The 18,404-nt window shown below is 38.8% G+C and overlaps 1 protein-coding gene across 2 annotated transcripts in view; it reads right to left on the reverse strand.

The window, feature by feature from the left end:
• POLR2B (RNA polymerase II subunit B) overlaps positions 1-18,404 on the reverse strand; it is a 42,764-nt gene that overhangs the window by 24,187 nt on the left and 173 nt on the right. The window contains exons 1-9 of one of the 2 annotated variants that reach the window (XM_043604174.1): positions 18,243-18,358; positions 17,709-18,047; positions 11,218-11,290; positions 8,726-8,876; positions 5,304-5,416; positions 4,968-5,187; positions 4,624-4,782; positions 2,989-3,153; positions 95-291 (exon numbers count right to left, since the gene is read on the reverse strand). In XM_043604174.1, coding sequence (XP_043460109.1) covers positions 95-291; positions 2,989-3,153; positions 4,624-4,782; positions 4,968-5,187; positions 5,304-5,416; positions 8,726-8,876; positions 11,218-11,290; positions 17,709-17,727 — 1,097 coding nt within the window. In that variant the 5' untranslated portion in view covers positions 17,728-18,047; positions 18,243-18,358. Of the gene's footprint in view, positions 1-94; positions 292-2,988; positions 3,154-4,623; positions 4,783-4,967; positions 5,188-5,303; positions 5,417-8,725; positions 8,877-11,217; positions 11,291-17,708; positions 18,048-18,242; positions 18,359-18,404 lie in introns of those variants that run through there. The other variant, XM_043604184.1, reaches the window with a different exon arrangement.

Consider the following 18,404-nt stretch of genomic DNA (forward strand, 5'->3'; position numbering starts at 1 on the left):
TTAATGCTCTTTCAGCCACCTAGGCACCCCTTTGATATTTTTAACTTCAAGAAAAACTATCTTGGCAAAAAACTTAAAACGGTATTTAACGTACCCCAAGAAATAAGCTTTTTTGGTCTCACAAAAATCACTGACACCGACATGAGGGAGCATTTCTTTTTGTAAGACTTCTTTTGCATATTTAATTCTTTTCTCTTTGGTGACACCAGGCTTTGCCCCTCTTGAGCCAATGAAATTCAGTGCAACATTCTGTTCTTGGATGACAAAAGCTTCATCGAGAGAAGGTTTCACCTATCAGACAATTCAAGTAAGAGTCATTTTCACCTTAAGTCAACTATAACTTTACTTTGTAACATGTTAAATATCCCTATGTACTAACAGAATATGCAAATATTTTTTGAAAAACCAAGGAATCACAAAATCTTGTAAGTTGAATACACTTTTAAGATCTCGAGATCTCTTGACAAAATCTCATCAACACAAGCAACTCTACTTCCTTAAAAAATATAAATAATTCCATTATAAAAAGAGTACTGTGTTTTTGGTTTTTACATTTTAACAAATGGCAAAACAAAAATTCCTTCTAAACACCTTATACCAAATTAGAGAACTTTTAATAGTCAAAATTAAAATTTACTAAATTACAAATGCATAAAAGTGCCAGGCTATTTTCAGCCTTGGTTTAAGAGGTTATTAACCTATAAATAAAACCACTCAGGTTTTTTTTTTTTGTAAAGGAGAATATTTTATAAAGACCTACATTTCATACCTGCGATTAAGTAAACCGTGGCCTCTGAGCAGCCATGTGATCAGTTTGCTCATCTACAAAGTGGCTAGATAAAATAATCTCTAGGTTTCACTCTAGTTCTAACATTCTAAAATTCCAATTTTACACAATAATGAGCATGAGGAATGAAGGGTAACACTGAGTAACTCTGGCCACTGTAAATACTCTTTAATCCTATCACATATACTGAAATGCCTTTCCTGCCTTTGACTTCCTATGTCTATTTAACACTGATCCTCAAGTTTAAACATCCAAATTCCAATCATGGAACCAAAGATCAGAAAAAGGTAACATAAAGCAGTCAGCATATGGTAAATGAAAGTGATCTTTTTAAATTGTCATTCTTGTTCTGAAATTGTTAAGGTTAATCTGGATTTGGGGTGCCTGGGTGGCTGAGTCGGTTAAGTGACCAACTTCAGCTGGGGTCATGATCTCACAGTTCCTGGGTTCGAGCCCCAAATCAGGCTCTGTGCTGACAGCTTGGAGCCTGGAGCCTGCTTTGGATTCTGTCTGTCTGTCTGTCTGTCTCTCTCTCTCTGCCCCTCCCCCACTCATGCTCTGTCTCTCTTTCCTTCAAAAATAAACACTAAAAAAAAAAAAAAGGTCAATCTGGATTTGGAAAAGGAGTAACAATCATTTTCAGAATAAAGAATTAAAGCACTTTTGCACAGTAAATGCTAGACTCACAGACTGTAAAAACTGGCCTAAGCTTCAAAAGAGCTAAAGGAACAAAGAGTAATTTTCAAAAAAAAAAAAAAATTATATATATATATCTCAATCAGCTGTTTCACTTTACTAAGAAAATTCTAGTTTGAATACAGTCTGAATCACTTGGGATGCCTTTTGCAAAAAATCATGTATTTTTCTTTTATACTTTATACTAATATGACTACTGATAAAAGCTTAAAGTAAAATCTAGCCAGAATCCATTTTTCTCATGAAACTGCATCGATGTTCTAAAAACTAATATGTACTCACTCCACCATCTCACTATGTGACCAACACTTATGTAGCCTCCATTTAACCTTTTTTCTCTATAGTCTTAAAGACTCCGGACAATTCAGGACAACTTTAAGTATATCGACTACTACTGAAACAAGAATCATCAATGAAAAACAATGACAAGGAAATGGTTCTTTATCTAGACTCAAAGAATCTTCCAACAAATTTAGTAACTTTACAGTAGAGGAACCTAAGACACCACTGTAGAGTTTACAAATAACAGGACAAAATTCCATCACAAAACTCCTGATGCAATCCCCTGGGAAGCACACAATATTACTTCTATTATTTTTCCTGCCAAAAAGCATAAATTGAATCTAATCATGAGGAAATACCAGAGAAGCCCAAATGGAGGGAAATTCTACAAAATAACTGGCCTATTCTCCTCCCCCAAAATTTCAATATTATGGAACACTGAAGAAAAAGACAAGGAAAGATTTAAAGAGAGTTAAAGACACTTAAAAATGACATGCAATGCACCATCCTGGGCTGGATTCTGAACCAGGGGGGAAAAAGGCATTAAGGACATTATCAGGACAAGTGGCAAAAACCTGAATAAGATCTATGGCTTAACAGTACTGTACCTAAGTTAAAGGTTCTGATTTTGGTAAATGTATTATGAATATGTAATTAATGTCCTGGTTCTTAGGAAATACACACTGAAGTATTTCGGAGTAAAGGGAAATGATGCCCAAAACTTACTCTCAAATGGTCCAGAAAAAAAATAATGTGTTTATATAGATAGAGAATGCTAAAACAAATGTAGCAAAGGTCACAATGTAGCAAAGGTAAACTAGTGAATCTGGATGAAGAATATATAAGAGTTGTAATTTTTCTACAAATCTGAAATTATTTCAAAATAAAAAGTTTTAAAAAAGAAGTTGTATCAACTATTCACTTTCCTTCTTTAAATTGCACCAAGCTGGTATGCTTTTTGATGTTCCTTACTATGGTTTCCTCTTGCTGCTGTCAGTGAACTTTTGGCTGCCTCTAGTTGGCTGCCTCTAGTTCTTATGACTATTTTACACAGAATTGTCAAGAAAGACAGGCTGAAGGCTTTTGCTAAATAGTAAATGGCACGGGATTTCTGACAGCTAAATTACTCTTCAGAGCAGCTTTCTACTGTTTTAAGATTAGCAACAGTCAGTAACTTCAAACCTCTTAGAAAACACTACAAAGACATTTTGCTTTCACATTACCATTTCCATCATCTCTGGATCTTCAAAATCATAAATAATATGCTCTAAAATATCTCTGTCAGACACAAAACCTAATGCTCTGAACACAATAATGATGGGAACTTCCTGCTTGATGTACGGTAGCGTTGCCACAATGCGCTGACCAATAGCACTCTTTTTTGCACCCTGAAAAAATAAAAATCATTAGAGTATCATACAAAGAGATCACAGCCATATAAAAACACCATGAGAACCACTCATATACATGTTCATTGTATATATTTCAAAAGACGCATACATCTCATACTCTAAGGAACATCCCATGGATGCTTTCCAAGACCACTGGAACAGGTTTACTAATTTTATGAACAGGTTGATCATTTAGAACTGAGAGAACTTCCATCCTCTACTATCTGCCTGGCAAAATTCTCTCAGAATTACCCAATACTGTATTTGGAAATTACATCAGGATACAAAAGAATATGAACACTGATCCCACACCCTCTCCCCCCATAGAAAACAAGCAAAAACAAAAACAAACTAAAAAAACACACACAAAATTCTCTGAAAGAAAGATATGAGGGCTAAAGGGGAAAAAAAAACACAGAGAGACAAACATGGGGGAAAAACACAGCAGAGAATGAAAAATTCAGAGCTGATCTGTATCTCACTTGAATATTTCAAAATTAACAAATAGCTTCTTTCACACAAGTTTCTTTTTTCCAATTTCTCTTTAATTCTACACACATACAAAAAATTACTAACCTACAATGACATACCATCAACTGACCTCTCCATTTTATATTTTTTTCTTCAATATTAAGCTCTCTCTTCTCTTCGCCTCATAACCCTACATTATCATGGTCCTTCTAATAACAATTTCTGTCATCTCTCTCCTCCTACTTTAGGCCTCCTTCCTTAACTCCCATCTTATGGCTGTTCAGTAACAATTCACAAACGATTTCCAGGAGCATCTGGGTGGCTCAGTCAGTTAAGCATCCGACTCTTGGTTTTGGCTCAGGTCATGGTCTCTCGGTTCATGGATTTGAGCCAAGAGTTGGGCTCACTGCTGACAGCACGGAGCCCACTTGGGATTCTTGCTCTCCCTCTCTCTCTCTGCCCCTCCCCCTTCCCTCCCTGCCTCCCTCTCTCTCAATAAACTTTAAAATAAATGATATCCAAATCTTCATCTTGCCCTTTTTCCTGTACCCTCAGCCCTCATATCTCCAAATGCCATTTGGTTCTACTTACATATCTGTGAGATGATAAATGTTGCTATTGGAGGAACGTGCTACACAGCAATAAGTAAATAATACAATACCTACCACATAACACTGACAATATAGTCCAGAAAAGCTCTAAGAATGCAGCCTGATAAACTGTAACTCTAAACAGGGGGTGCCTGGGTTGCTCAGTTGGTTAAGCATCCAACTCTTGATCTCGACTCAGGTCATGATCTCACAGTTCATGAGATCAAGTCCTGTATCAGGCTCTGTGCTGACAGCATGGAAGCTGCTTGGTATTCTCTCTCTCTCTCTCTCTCTCTCTCTGCCCCTCTTCTCTTCATGCTCTCTCTCAAAATAAACAAACTTAAAAAAAATTGTAAGACTAGACAAAAAGAAGTAAACCCAAACAATATCATATTCCAGTCCATACCTGTCCTCCTCTCGCCAGCATGCTAACCCAAATAGTACTGGTGGGTCGGGAAGAATTCTCCAGACATGATCTACACTCTCCTGTGTAGGCATATTTAGAATCCTTTTTGGCAAACACATAGACTGTGTTTGTTGCCATTTTTTCTTGAGCAATCAGAACCTTTGTGGACAATAAAAAAGTTACACCATAAAACCCACAGGTCCTTGAAGTAGAAAGAAGAATAAAAAATCTGCATCTTAAACTTCCAGGTTATTCTGTATACAAGCTTACTTTTTAATTTCAACTTTCATAATTTAAATCTTTATTATGATTTTATAACTTTCTTTAAATAATGCTTACTATACCTTTTCTGACCCATTAATAATGAAATATCCACCTGGATCCAAGGGGCATTCATTTAACTCACAAAGATCACGATCTGTTAAGCCATTCAACAGGCAGTAAGTTGAACGCAACATAATTGGAATTTTTCCTATAAAAGTTTTCTGATGCTGAGTTTGAAGTTGTTCTTCACCTTCTTTAATGACAGTTTTGGTTATGTCAACATAAAGGGGAGCAGAATACCTTTAAAAACAAAAGTAGATCACAAGTAACAGTAAGATGTTTACTAAATCTCTCAGCTGGTTAAAATTACATTTTCTGAATGGTATTTCAATATCAGCTACTGGAAAAATTCTTACGTGAGATTTCTTAATCTGGCCTCGTTTGGCATCATTGGTGAAGGAGCACCATCTCTTTCCCAATGGGTAGGCTTGGAGAGGTAAATTTGTTCAAACTTCAGCAAATATCTTGGCTAAAATGAAACCAAAAAACATGAAGAAGGGTAATTTTTGTCCATTAAAGTTTTAATGATTCCAATTTAATCAACACTAACATTTTGAGTAGAAACAGCTCTAGGAACTGCTGAAATTAACCCACTTTACTGATATGAGGACTCTCCAAAGCCAACATCCACATTCCATAGATGTCAAGTTTTATACTTAATTGCTTTCTTAAGGCAAAAGACAAAGCGACTTAAAATATCCCAAGTAAATAAAGACTATGCACATATCTCGTGTGCTCTGTGTTTACATCAAACAGTTGAAGGATTTGTGTTAATGATCTATGTAGTTTCATGTGCACTCTCCCTGGTTAAGGTCAGAAGTACAAAGTTAACAAAAAACAAAAAACAAAAAGATACTCAGACAATTAGGACCACGCTAATGTAATCGAAAGCGCACACACACACACACACACACACACACACACACAAGCCTAACTTCAATTAAATATACAAAAAATTCTAATTATTCTTTATTTATTTTGAGAGAGCATGAGCAGGGGAGAGGCAGAGAAACAGGGAGAGAGAGAATCCCAAGCAGGCTCCGCAATGTTGGAGCAGAGCCCAAGGCGGAGCTCAAACCCACAAACCGTGAGGTCATGACCTGAGAAAAAATCAAGAGTTAGATGCTTAACCGACTGAGCCATCCAGGTGTCCCCCTACTTACTCTATAAAAAGGACTGACAACTTCCAGGCACCTCGGTGGCTTAGTTGGTTAAGGGTCTGACTTCAGCTCAAGTCATGATTTCATGGTTCACGAGTTCGAGCCCTACATCAGGCTCTACGCTGACAGTGTGCAGCCTGCTTCACATTCTCTCTTCCTCTCTCTCTGCCCCTCCCCTGCTTGCACACACTCTCTCTCTCTCAAAAATAAATAAGCAAATATTTTTTTAAAAAAGCGGGGGGGGGGGGGGACTGATAACTTCCAACCTGTGGGAAAAAAAAAAAAACTTTCCAATTAATATCTATTTGCTCCCCCAATAAAACAAGATCCATAAGAACTTTCCAGAGATACACCAATAGTGTGGATTTCTCTCCAAACCAAATCTCAGAAAGGTAGACAGTGGGACTAAGCAGACCATTAACGGTAAATTATTAACACCCAAGATTCCCAAACTGGAGTAAAGGGCAAAGAGAACTGGTGGTGATCATGAACCAGAGAGAACCCTCCCCTCTGCTCCTTATTTCTACCATTATCCTAATCTAGAACATTATTATCTTAAACCTACGCTATTCAAAGATTTCTACCTATCTTCAGCCTCTTCCCACTACCACTAAACACCATTTCCAAAGTAACCTTTCTAAAATAATGCTTTATGCAAATAGTGTGACAATCTTTCAATAATTTCCAATGACATCCAAAGCCTGACAATCTCGTTCTATTTTATCTTCTACTAACACCTATCAAAAACAGATCAAGCCACTAAAACAAAATAGATCAAAAAAGATACTCAGACAAATCATATACTGATTGCTGTGGTCATTCTATCCCAAAGCCAAATAACACCAAGTTTATTTTCTTGCTGAAGCCCCTAAGTATCTTTTTTCTCTACTAAGACAAGTCCTACCCTGCCGTCACAGTCAGCTTAATTTCAGCTTAATTTCAACTTAATTTCCACTGAGTTCTGATACCCTTCAGAAATCTCCTCCTCCAGGGGTGCCTAGGTGGTGCAGTTGGTTAAGCAGCTGACTTCAGCTCAGGTTATGATCTCACGGTCTGTGAGTTTGAGCCCCACATTGGGCTCTGTGCTGACAGCTCAGAGCCTGGAGCCTACTTCAGATTCTGTGTCTCCCTCTCTCTCTGCTCCTCCCCTGCTTGTGCTCTATCTCTCTCTGTCTCTCAAAAATAAATAAATGTTTAAAAAAAAAAAAAAAAAAAAAAAAGAAATCTCCTCCTCCAATAGACCTCAATGGTACTGGCACTCTGAATCTGTTATGTTTATTGTTATCTCTCGTTTTGCAAATGCCAAGAAGAGAAAATGCCGTATTAAAAAAAAAAAGTATACCCATTTTTCCAGTACAGTGCCAAAAGTGTCAATTATTTTTGTTCTTAACAGCAAGTCTATGTATGCAGTGTCTCCAGTTAGAATGAGAAGAACAGATCAACCCTCAGAAGCTTAACTACAGAGGGGTTCCTGGGTGGCTCAGTCAGTTGAACGTCTGACTTCAACACAGGTCATGATCTCACAGTCCATGAGTTCAAGCCCTGCATCAGGCTCTGTTCAGACAGCTCGGAGACTGAATCCTGCTTCAGATCCTGTGTCTCCCTCTCTCTCTGCCCCTCTCCTGCTAGTGCTTTGTCTCACTCTCTCAAAAATAAAATAAAAAACATAAAAAAAAAAAAGAAGCTTAGTTAGCTACAGAAAAGAAAGACTGAACTGGTTAGATATAAAAGAAGGACTGAACTGGGGCTCTCCCTGACTCACTTTGTTTTTCAATTTCCCCATTGTTCTCAAAGCCCACAATGCTACCTCTCTTCTCAAAAACTAGGAACAGCCATTATTTTGGACTACATACTTCTTCACAATCACTCATGTAAAACCAGATTATAAAATCAGACTCTTCCTATGATTTTAACAATGCTAAAAACACACATATGTGTAAACAAAGACTCTAGGAAACTTAGAAAAACTAAAACAGCTGGTATGTTTGGGTCATTTCCCTTTATAATCTCTTATATAATTATAATAATGTGTTTCTTACAAAAAAAAATAAAGAGGGGTGCCAGGTGGCACAGATGATTAAGCGTCTGCCTCTTGATTTTGGCTCAGGTCATGATCTCACAGTTCCTGAAATCGAGAACTGAGTCAGGCTCAGCGCTGACAGCCGGAGCATGCTTGGAATTCTCTCTACCCCTCTCTCTCTCTGCCCCTCCCCCACTCGTGTGCTCTCACACTCTCTCAAAATAAATAAACTTTAAAAAATAATAATAAAAAGGGGAAAAGTCCTTCAAATACATTTTATGATTCCTTACTGTAAAAGAAAAAAGGGGGGCTTAACTATTTGTGGCTTGTTTCTCTTGGTAATTCATTATATTTCTAAGTTCCCTCTCCCCAGTTATTAAATCTCTACTATCTGAATAAAGATTAGTTTTGGACTACTTGCAAAATGCATCTCTCCATTAGGAAGAATAAATCAAGAGCGTCTTAAAAATGCTGTAAGTACCCTGCTAAAAACACCTACCATTTTTTTTAAACCTTTAGGCCAGCTGACAGAAGGACTGAAATTTCAAATCAATACTTTTCTTTTACATATGTTACTTTATTAGAATAACCATCTTACCGGTTCTTCAACTTCTCCACTAGCATGCTGAGCTTCAGCTTGTAGGTCTATAGGTGGGGCATCTTCCACAATTCTTTGAACAGACATCTGAATAAACTCATCAAAAGAATCCAGCTGCTGTCTGACCAAGCCTTTCTCATCAAAATAGGAACTGGGAAAATATTTGGGTTTAAAACCAGTTATAACTCAGTGACGTTTTCTAGCATACTTCCTCATTTTCATTATAATTAAATCCAACAAATAATCATTAAATACCAACCACCTTATGTCCATCATTATACCAGATACTATGAGGTATCCAAAATAGGGATGAGACTAGGAACACTTTCTTTGTAGAACTTATTAAGTTTAGGAAAACAAGACTTATGGGTAAAATAATTAAACCATAATATAAGAACTATAAGGAGGGGCGCCTGGGTGGCTCAGTCGGTTAAGCATCCGACTTCGGCTCAGGTCGTGATCTCGCGGTCCATGAGTTCGAGCCCCGCGTCGGGCTCTGTGCTGACAGCTCAGAGCCTGGAGCCTGTTTCGGATTCTGTGTCTCCCTCTCTCTGACCCTCCCCCATTCATGCTCTGTCTCTCTCTGTCTCAAAAATAAATAAAGGTTAAAAAAAGAAATTTAAAAAAAAAAAAAATAAGAACTATAAGGAGACCCTAATTATAAATGTCTTTAAATGGCACCTGGGTGACTTAATATTAAGTGTCTGACCCTTGATTTCAGCCCAGGTCATGATCTCACAGTTGTGAGATCAAGCCCTATGTCCAGCTCCACACTGGACAAGCAGCCTGCTTAAGATTCTCTCCCTCTCCCTGTGCACACTCACAGAGTATCTACCTAGTTATTTTTTCTTAGCAAGATGCCTCTTGGTGTTTTAATACTCAAATATCACAGAAGATACCAATATCTCAAAACAAAGTTTTTCTAGCCATGTTTAATTGTAAAAATATACACTTATATCCCCAAATCTCAATACATTTTTAATAAAACAAGGTTCAGGGCACCTGGGTGGTTCAGTTGGTTAAGCGTCTGACTTTGGCTCAGGTCATGATCTCACAGTTCATGAGTTCAAGCCCCGCATCAGACTCTATGCTGACAGCTCAGAGCCTGGAGCCTGCTTCAGATTCTGTGCCTCCCTCTCTCTCTGCCCCTCCTCCACTCACATCCTGACTCTGTCTCTCTCTCTCTCTCTCAAAAATAAATATTAAAAGAAAAAAAAAAAGTTACTTTTCTTGGGGTGCCTGGGTGGCTCAGTTGGTTAAGCATCTGACTTCAGCTCAGGTCATGTTGTGAGTTGGAGCCCTGCATCAGGCTTTCTGCTATCAGCAAAGAGGCTACTTCAGATCCTCTGATTCATTCTCTCTCTCCTGTCTCTCTCTCCAAAATAAACAAACACTAGGGGCATCTGGGTAGCTCAGTCTGTTAAATGTCTGACTCTTGGTTTTGGCTCAGGTCATGATCTCATGGTTTATAGTTCAAAGCCCCACATTGGCTCTGCACTGGCAGTGCAGAGCCTGCTTGGGATTCTCTCCCTCTCTTTCTGCCTCTCACTCACTCTCTTTCAAAATAAATAAATAAAATTCAATAAATAAACAAAAGAATAAACATTAAAAAATGAAAAGTTACTTTTCTTACCTATTGTTAAGGCTTCTGAGTTTTATTACATCTTAATTGCATTTAGAATTCGATGGAAATTTGGGTTAAAATACAACCTAACATAACTCTTTATCCATTTAAAATAATAAGAAAACTAAGGAATCAAATTAACACCAGAAATGGAAAAAATAGGCATCTCATGCCTCCTGATGGACTGCAAAGAGAACATCACTGCTGCCAAATGTCATCATCTGAATCTAGTTATAAGGAAACATCAGACAAACCCAAACTGAGGGACATTCTAAAAAGTAACTGGCATTCCAAAATGCCAAAGTTAAAAAAAAAAAAAAAAGAGAGAGAGAGAAAGACTTATGGACAGTTCTAAATTATAAGAGACAAAAAAACAAGTCATGAAAGCTAAACATAATATGTAATCCTAGGTTGGATCCAGGATCAGAAAAAAATTTATTTTGCTATAAACAACATTAGTGAGACAACCAGCAAAATTTGGATAAGATTTGTAGATTAAATTATTGTATTACTATCAATTTCCTGATTTTCAGAACTTATATTATAAGTACGTAAAAGAATATGTTTAGGTCTGCAACAGACTCTCAAATGTCTCAGGGAAAAAATATGTAGAGAGAGGGAAAAAAACACAAAACAACTGTATAAAGTTAACATCTAGAGAATCTAAGCGAAATGTATACATAAATTCTTCATGTAACTTTTTAAGTCTTAAAATACTTTAAAGGTTCAAGTTAAATACATAAATAGAGAAACCAGCTCTCATGGAGCATATACATATAAAACATCTAATTTTCAAGAACAGAATAAGCAAGAAATCCTTTTACAGTTTATTGTGCCTCTTAAGGCTTAGTTTAGTCTAAAAAGTTACCTGATTACAATCCAGCATGCTTCTTGCCACAAGTCTGGGGTGATTTCATCATCATCCTCATCATATTGCATATCTGCAAAAACCAAAAATATTGTATGCATGTGCATATCTCACTCCTATGGTTTGAAGTAGCAGAAACACATTTACTCTCTGCTAAATAAAAAACAATCCTTTTACCCTTCTTCAAAAATCTCAATTAATCGAGTTATTACTAACGTATAATATACATAGGTATACATCTACGTATACAAAGGTCTATGTCACATAGGTATTCTCCCAATATACAGAGGCTACAATTACAAAGGTTCAGTGTAAGTTGTGTGAATTTGTTTAATATTCCATCTTCTCCAGAAAGTCCATGTAATTCTCATGAATAGCTAACTGTAATAATAACTAGGAGCAAGCATGTAGTCCTCTAGTCAATAAGCTCCTCAGAAGGGCACCTGGGTGACTCAGTCGGTTAAGGCGTCTGACTCTTGATTTCCACTCAGGGCATGATCTCGTGGTCATGAGATCATCCCCAAGTTGGGCTCAGTGCTGACAGCACAGAGCCTGCTTGGGATTCTCCTTCCCTCTCTCTCTGCCCACCCCCCACCCCTGCTCACATGCACTTGGGTACTCTCTCAAAATAAATAAACATTAAAAAAAAATAAGCTCCTCAGAGACTGGAGGGACAGATTAGGGTAGGGGAGTAAAGCCAGAGAAGTGTTCCAATAGCTGGGCAATACCTTAAGGTACAATGGTCTATTACAACAGCATTTCATACATGTAAAGGTGTGACAGACTGTATTTTCTGAAGATGGCCACAACTGTATCTTCCATTTCACATGCTCTTTTATAATGTCATCTTGATATGCCTATCAAGATACAGGGTCTATGTTTACTCCCCTTAAATCTGAGGGATTTCTGACAGTGCCAAAACTAAGATAATGCAACTAAAACCACACTACAGGGGCGCCTGGGTGGCGCAGTCGGTTAAGCGTCCGACTTCAGCCAGGTCACGATCTCGCAGTCCGTGAGCTCGAGCCCCGCGTCAGGCTCTGGGCTGATGGCTCAGAGCCTGGAGCCTGTTTCCGATTCTGTGTCTCCCTCTCTCTCTGCCCCACCCCCGTTCATGCTCTGTCTCTCTCTGTCCCAAAAATAAATAAACGTTGAAAAAAAAAAAAAATTTTTTTTAAAGCTATGTAAGAAAAGGCAACACAGCTCCACCCTGTTTGCTGAAACACATGCTTCTGGAGCTTTGAGTGTCCGTTAATTAAGCTCTACTACTCTAAGGCTTGTTTAATGTGAGGAAGCCCAAACCATACAGAGAGAACACTTATAGATGGTTAGGTCAGCAATCCTGGTCCTTGAGTCCTTCTAGAAACGTGAATAAACACTCTAGATCATACAGCCCACAACTGTCAACACTCAGCCTTTAAGTCTTTGCACTGAACCACTGACATCATGGAGCAAACATGTCATTCCTACTATGCTCTGTCCAAATTCCTGACCCACTGAATCCATGAACACACTAAATTAGTTTTCAAGCAGCCAAATTTTAGGTTATGCAGCAATAGTAATATGAACAATAGGACATTTGAAAAATCAGAGTGCACTGGTCCTCTGATATTAAGCTCATCTTCTCATGTAAGAAGGTAAATGGGGGTGCCTGGATGGCTCAGTCAGTTGAGCGTTCAACTTCAGCTCAGCTCATGATCTTGCAGTTTGAGTTCGAGGCCTGTGTCAGGTTCTGTGCTGACAGCTCAGAGCCTGGAGCCTGCTTTGGATGGATTCTGTGTGTCTTTCTCTCTGCCCCTCCCCAACTCACACTCTGTCTCTCTCTCCTTCAAAAACAAATAAAACATTAAAAAAAAATTTTTTTTAATTCGTATGTGAGGGACGCCTGGGTGGCTCAGTCTGGTTAAGTGTGACTCTTGATTTCAGTTCAGGTCATGATCTCATGGTACTCAGATCAACCCCTCCACACCCCCCCCCCCCTCACTGGGCATACAGCCTGCTTAGGCTCTCTCTCTCTCACTCTCCCTCCCTCTGCCCCTCCACCACCCACTCTCAAAAAAAAAAAAAATGCTGTATTTTTATATTCTGACATATATGCAGTCTGCAAAACTTAAGAATTTTCTATTTTAAAATTAACATACATGGGGCACCTGGGTGGCTCAGTTGGTTCAGTGTCTGATTTCAGCTCAGGTCATGATCTCACAGTCCATGAGTTCAAGCCCTGCATCAGGCTCTGTGCTGACAGCTCAGAGCCTGGAGCCTGCTTCGGATTCTGTGTATCCTTCTCTCTCTGCCCCTCCCCTGCTCATGCTCTGTCTCTGTCTCAAAAATAAATACATTAAAAATTTTTTTAATTAAAAAATAAAATAAAATTAACACATATATTCAAAATAAATTATGTAATAAACGCTTCTTCAATGGACTGGACTGACCCCTACACATGGTGGGAGGGGTAAGACAAAGGTATCTAAAATAGCTCAGAGATACCCAGCTTTGATGAAAGATTAGAGGCTAACATCACAGCCACAGAGAAGCAAATAAAAAGGTGGGAAAGGGGGAGAAATAAGGAGGTCAGCTTTAGGTATACTTGTAGATCATTTATCCCTTTAAATACTTGTAGTAAACAACTGGATATAAATATAAAGCTCAAATAAGAGTTCTAAATTACAAATAGGTGATAATTATTAATAAGTGATAATAATAAGGTGATAATTGTATTAATATTACAAACATGTGATAATTATTCCGGTAGAATATGGAAAGCTTATGTAGAGAAGACTGAAGGGGGGAAATTAAGGAATACCCCTATTAGAGTCATGTGAAAAGAAATGAATCCATGAATGAGACTCATTTACTCATTCACCTGCTCATCAAATATTTACTGAATGTATTTACTGTATCCCAGAGATATAGTAAATCTTCAGCTGTATCCTCAGATTATCACCTACTGTGGGGGATACAAACAAGATGAACTCAATTAACAGGAAGAAAAAAGTGATATGGACAGTCCTAACCAAGACCTGAGGTTAGGGTAGACTTCCCAAAAGCTGAGCTGAGCAGCAATCTCACATAAGAATAAACAGGAGTAAACCAGGCAAAAGCAAAGGGGTGAGACAGGAGGCATAGAGATAGTAATATTTCAAACAGAAAACAATTTTCGTGAAAGACTCCAAAATGAAAGATATTCAAGGAATGAAAGGCCAATGTAGCTGAAGGATGGAGTGTGAAGTTGGAGTGGTAAAAGAGACTGTTTTTTACCAATAGAACCATTCTACCATTTTAACAAAGGTGTGGCTAGATCAGATTTCATTTCTGAAAGATCACTATGGCCACAGTATGGAGAGTGAATTGGAAAGGCAAGAAAACTGGAGCACCAAAACCATTTGAGAATCTGGAGAAGTAATCTAGGCAAGAGATGGTGGTGGCCTGAACTAGACATTGTGGCAGAGTGAACAGAGAAATGGCCAGATTTGACATATTTAGGAGGCAGAACTCTCAGGGCTTGGTGGCTCATTAGATAATAGAGACAGAAGAGAGGAATCCAGAATGATGCCCAGGCTTCTGGCTTCAACAACAGAAGAGGGTAATACCACTCACGGAAATGGAGAACACAGGACAAAGCAGATTAGGAAGACAGATAAAGAAAATAGATGTTTGGGCAGTGACAAATTTGAGGAGCCTGGGGCACATTCAAGTGAATTTGTCCACTGGCATTAGATATCCAAAACATATGGACTGGAAATATAAATTCAAAGTCATCCACAAATAAATGGTAACTGAAGCCATGGAAAATAGATGAAATCCTCCAGAGAGAATATGAATAGTATAAGAGAATGAGAAGGAAAGTCAGATAGGTAGGAAGAATAGAGAGTTATGTGGCAGAAGGAAGGAGTGAGTTTCCAGGAGGATGTCAACAATGTTAAATACCACAACAGAGTTTAAGGTTTAAAATGTTTTTATTTTTATTTTATTTTTTAACGTTTATTTATTTTTGAGACAGAGAGAGACGGGGCAGAGAGAGAGGGAGACACAGAATCTGAAACGGGCTCCAGGCTCTGAGCTGTCAGCATAGAGCCCGACGCGGGGCTCGAACTCACCGACCATGAGATCATGACCTGAGCCGAAGTCGGACGCTTAACCGACTGAGCCACCCAGGCGCCCCCTTTATTTTTATTTTTGAGAGAGACAGAAATCCTAGGCAGGCTTCACGCTCAGCATAGAGCCCGATGCAAGGCTCAATTCCACAACCGTGGGATCATGACCTGAGCCAAAATCAAGAGTTGGACACTCCACCAACTGAACCACCCAGGCACCCTGGGTTTGGATAATGTTTAAAAAATAAATCCCTCTGATTTATCACTTGAGAAGTCACTGACATTCTAACTAAGAGTTGTTTTAATGTAGTGGCTTGAGCACCATTAGATTATAACAGGTTGAGAATTTGAAAAATGGGAATTGGAAACTTTTTTTTTTTTAAGATGACTAGCTGTGAATGAAAGGAGAAAGGTAAAATATTAGAAGTAAACAAAGAGTTTAAGGACAAACAGAAAAACAAACGTTTTCTTGAGATCAAGAGATCTAGTATTTCATATAGAAAAAGAAGCCAGGTGAAAAGGAGTGTCTAAAAACTGATGAAGGCATTATCTAATAAAGACATCAAAGGGCACAAGCAGAAATGGGATGTAGACTCAATGCTGGAGCAGACTTGATAAATGAAATACCTTTAACTCTCTTTCCACAAGATTATTATACATTGCTAATGAGAATATAAACTAGTACAATCACTATAGTGGTTACTTGGCACCAGCTAACAAAATGTTAAACATGTGTATTATTCAAGCTGACAATTCTGTATCTAGGAATTTCTCCGAACGACATACTTGCATTGGACAAAATGACGAGTGCAAGATAATTCACAACAGCACTACTTGAACCAGAAAAAGACCGGATATGACCCAAATAACCATCAATAAAACACTACTTACGGTATACCCACACAAACCAGGAAGGTGTGAAAAAATCTGAGGGTGCTCATGAGAATATCCCATATATACAAAACATATATATAAAATATATGTATTTATTGAAATATATATCTCAAAAAATGCAGAAAAGTATGAGTGTTACCTTTTGTTTGTAAAAGGGTAGACAACAGAATCCCATTTATATTTGCTTTAGTGTGCATAAAGCCCTCTGAAGAGAGAATCTAAGAACAGAGATTACCTACTGTGGAAGGGACTCACATTAGATAGTGGACAAGAGTTAAGACCTTACCCTTTAATAATTTTATATGTTCTACCTTGTGAGTGATGAGAATACATTATGCACTCAAAATGTCAAACTAAAAAAACTTCAAATTTTTTTCTGAGCTAGAAAAAATCTAATTTCTAATCTAAGAAATCTAATAAAGATATTTATAAATTTGTAGACTCAAGATCTGAGACAGAGAAGTTTAAACAGTAGAGTTTATTCTCCTTTTTCTCCATGAAGTGGCTGCGGAAATAAAGAGAAACATGAGAGGTGGCCACAGGACTGGGAGTCAGAAAAAAAGTGAAGTCTGAAATAGAAGCTGTGAATAATGGAAGACTGAACTTTAAAAATACATAATGAGGGGCACCTGGGTGGCTGGCTCAGTTAGTCGTAGGACTCCGAGCAGGTCATGGTCTCCCAGTCCGTGGATTCCAGCACCACGTGGGGCTCTGTGCTGACAACTCAGAGCCTGGAACTAGCTTGGGATTCTGTGTCTCCCTCTCTCTGCCCCTCCCGCGCTTGTGCTCTCTCCCCCTCTCAAATATAAACAAACATTAAAATCATAACAATACTAAAAATACATAATGAAAATACACTAGATTTGACTAAGAATTCTACATGTGAAAAGAAAAAATACATACTGATCCCACTCAGTAAAATACATAACACCTGAAAACTACCATCCTGTGGGAAGAAAAAATTTAAAGATCTTTTAGGACAATATACTTAGTCATTTGACAGCACGAAGGAATTCCAAAAGAGACCAACCCCTCCTCACCTCCCCGACCCTCCATACACGCTTATATTCTTTGACCCTGCTGTATTTCCTGACCTAGCACAATACTTGGCACAGGCTGACACTCAAAAATTCAACTATTCAATAAATCCACTGTGGCCCTGGGGGAAATCAAAAACGGAGTCCTTTGCTTCAAAGTACAAACAACGGAATTTGTCTTAACTGTTCTGCGCGCCATTTCAATATGGAAAAGCGGCGTATCAGACTTACCCAGGAGCAGAAAGCGGAGAAAACAAGACTCACCTGACCAGGGACATTAATGCTACGTTCCCTGCACCCTCTTTCATAATCCCAGCTTTGTACCCGGCCTGGGGGAATTTTGGGGGGCATGACCGGGAATACTTAAGCGGCGATTGGGAAGAGGCCGCAAATTCTCAATTAATTCAGCTCCCCACTTTTCCCTCCTTAGATGGGTCGCCTCGGAGTGTTCCGAGTAGATACCTACCCTCGTCCGCGTCATACATATTGGCAAAGGGTTTCCAAGTTCCTAACTCTAGAAATCCGAAAAAAACGAGCTGCGGCCGCCGGCGCCCGAGCGTGAGGCGAAGTAATTTCCGTCTCCGGCGTTCCCAGAATGCTCTCCTTTTCAGGCCAGAAGCCACCCACAAAGAAGCCAACGTAAGATCTGCGCCTGCGCAAGTGGTAGGCCGAGCCTAGTTAAGGATTAGAATTGCGCACGCGCAAACCGTGGGCCATCGTCTCCTCTGGCTGTTTGCGAGAAAGGCTCTCACAGTCGGCGCATGCCAATTAAAGTTTATTTTTCTATATCCTTGCACGATGACACCTGGAAAAAAAGAAACAAAAAGATGTATTGATAAAAGGCTTTAATTGGGACCATAAGTATGCGGCATTCGATTTTTCTTTGCAGTTTTAAGGACCAAAAAACAAGTTTTTAAAAACGTGATTAATTAAAAGGTTGCGCCAGCGGTGGCGCATAGAATAAGCCCGATAGTAAAACCCTCGCTAGCCTCCTGCCCACCCAGCTCAGTTTAGGTCGCCGGTGCTTTTGCCGCAGCTTTGAATTGGTTTCCAGGCCTCAGATCCTTCATCTCGAGAACCCACAGGAATAGAAACGAAAGGAAGAGACGAAATATGTCGGACAAACAACAGCCCTCAGCTAGTCCAGGGTTTACGTCTCGAA

Source organism: Prionailurus bengalensis, chromosome B1 (assembly GCF_016509475.1).
Source record: "Prionailurus bengalensis isolate Pbe53 chromosome B1, Fcat_Pben_1.1_paternal_pri, whole genome shotgun sequence".
NCBI lineage: Eukaryota > Metazoa > Chordata > Mammalia > Carnivora > Felidae > Prionailurus > Prionailurus bengalensis.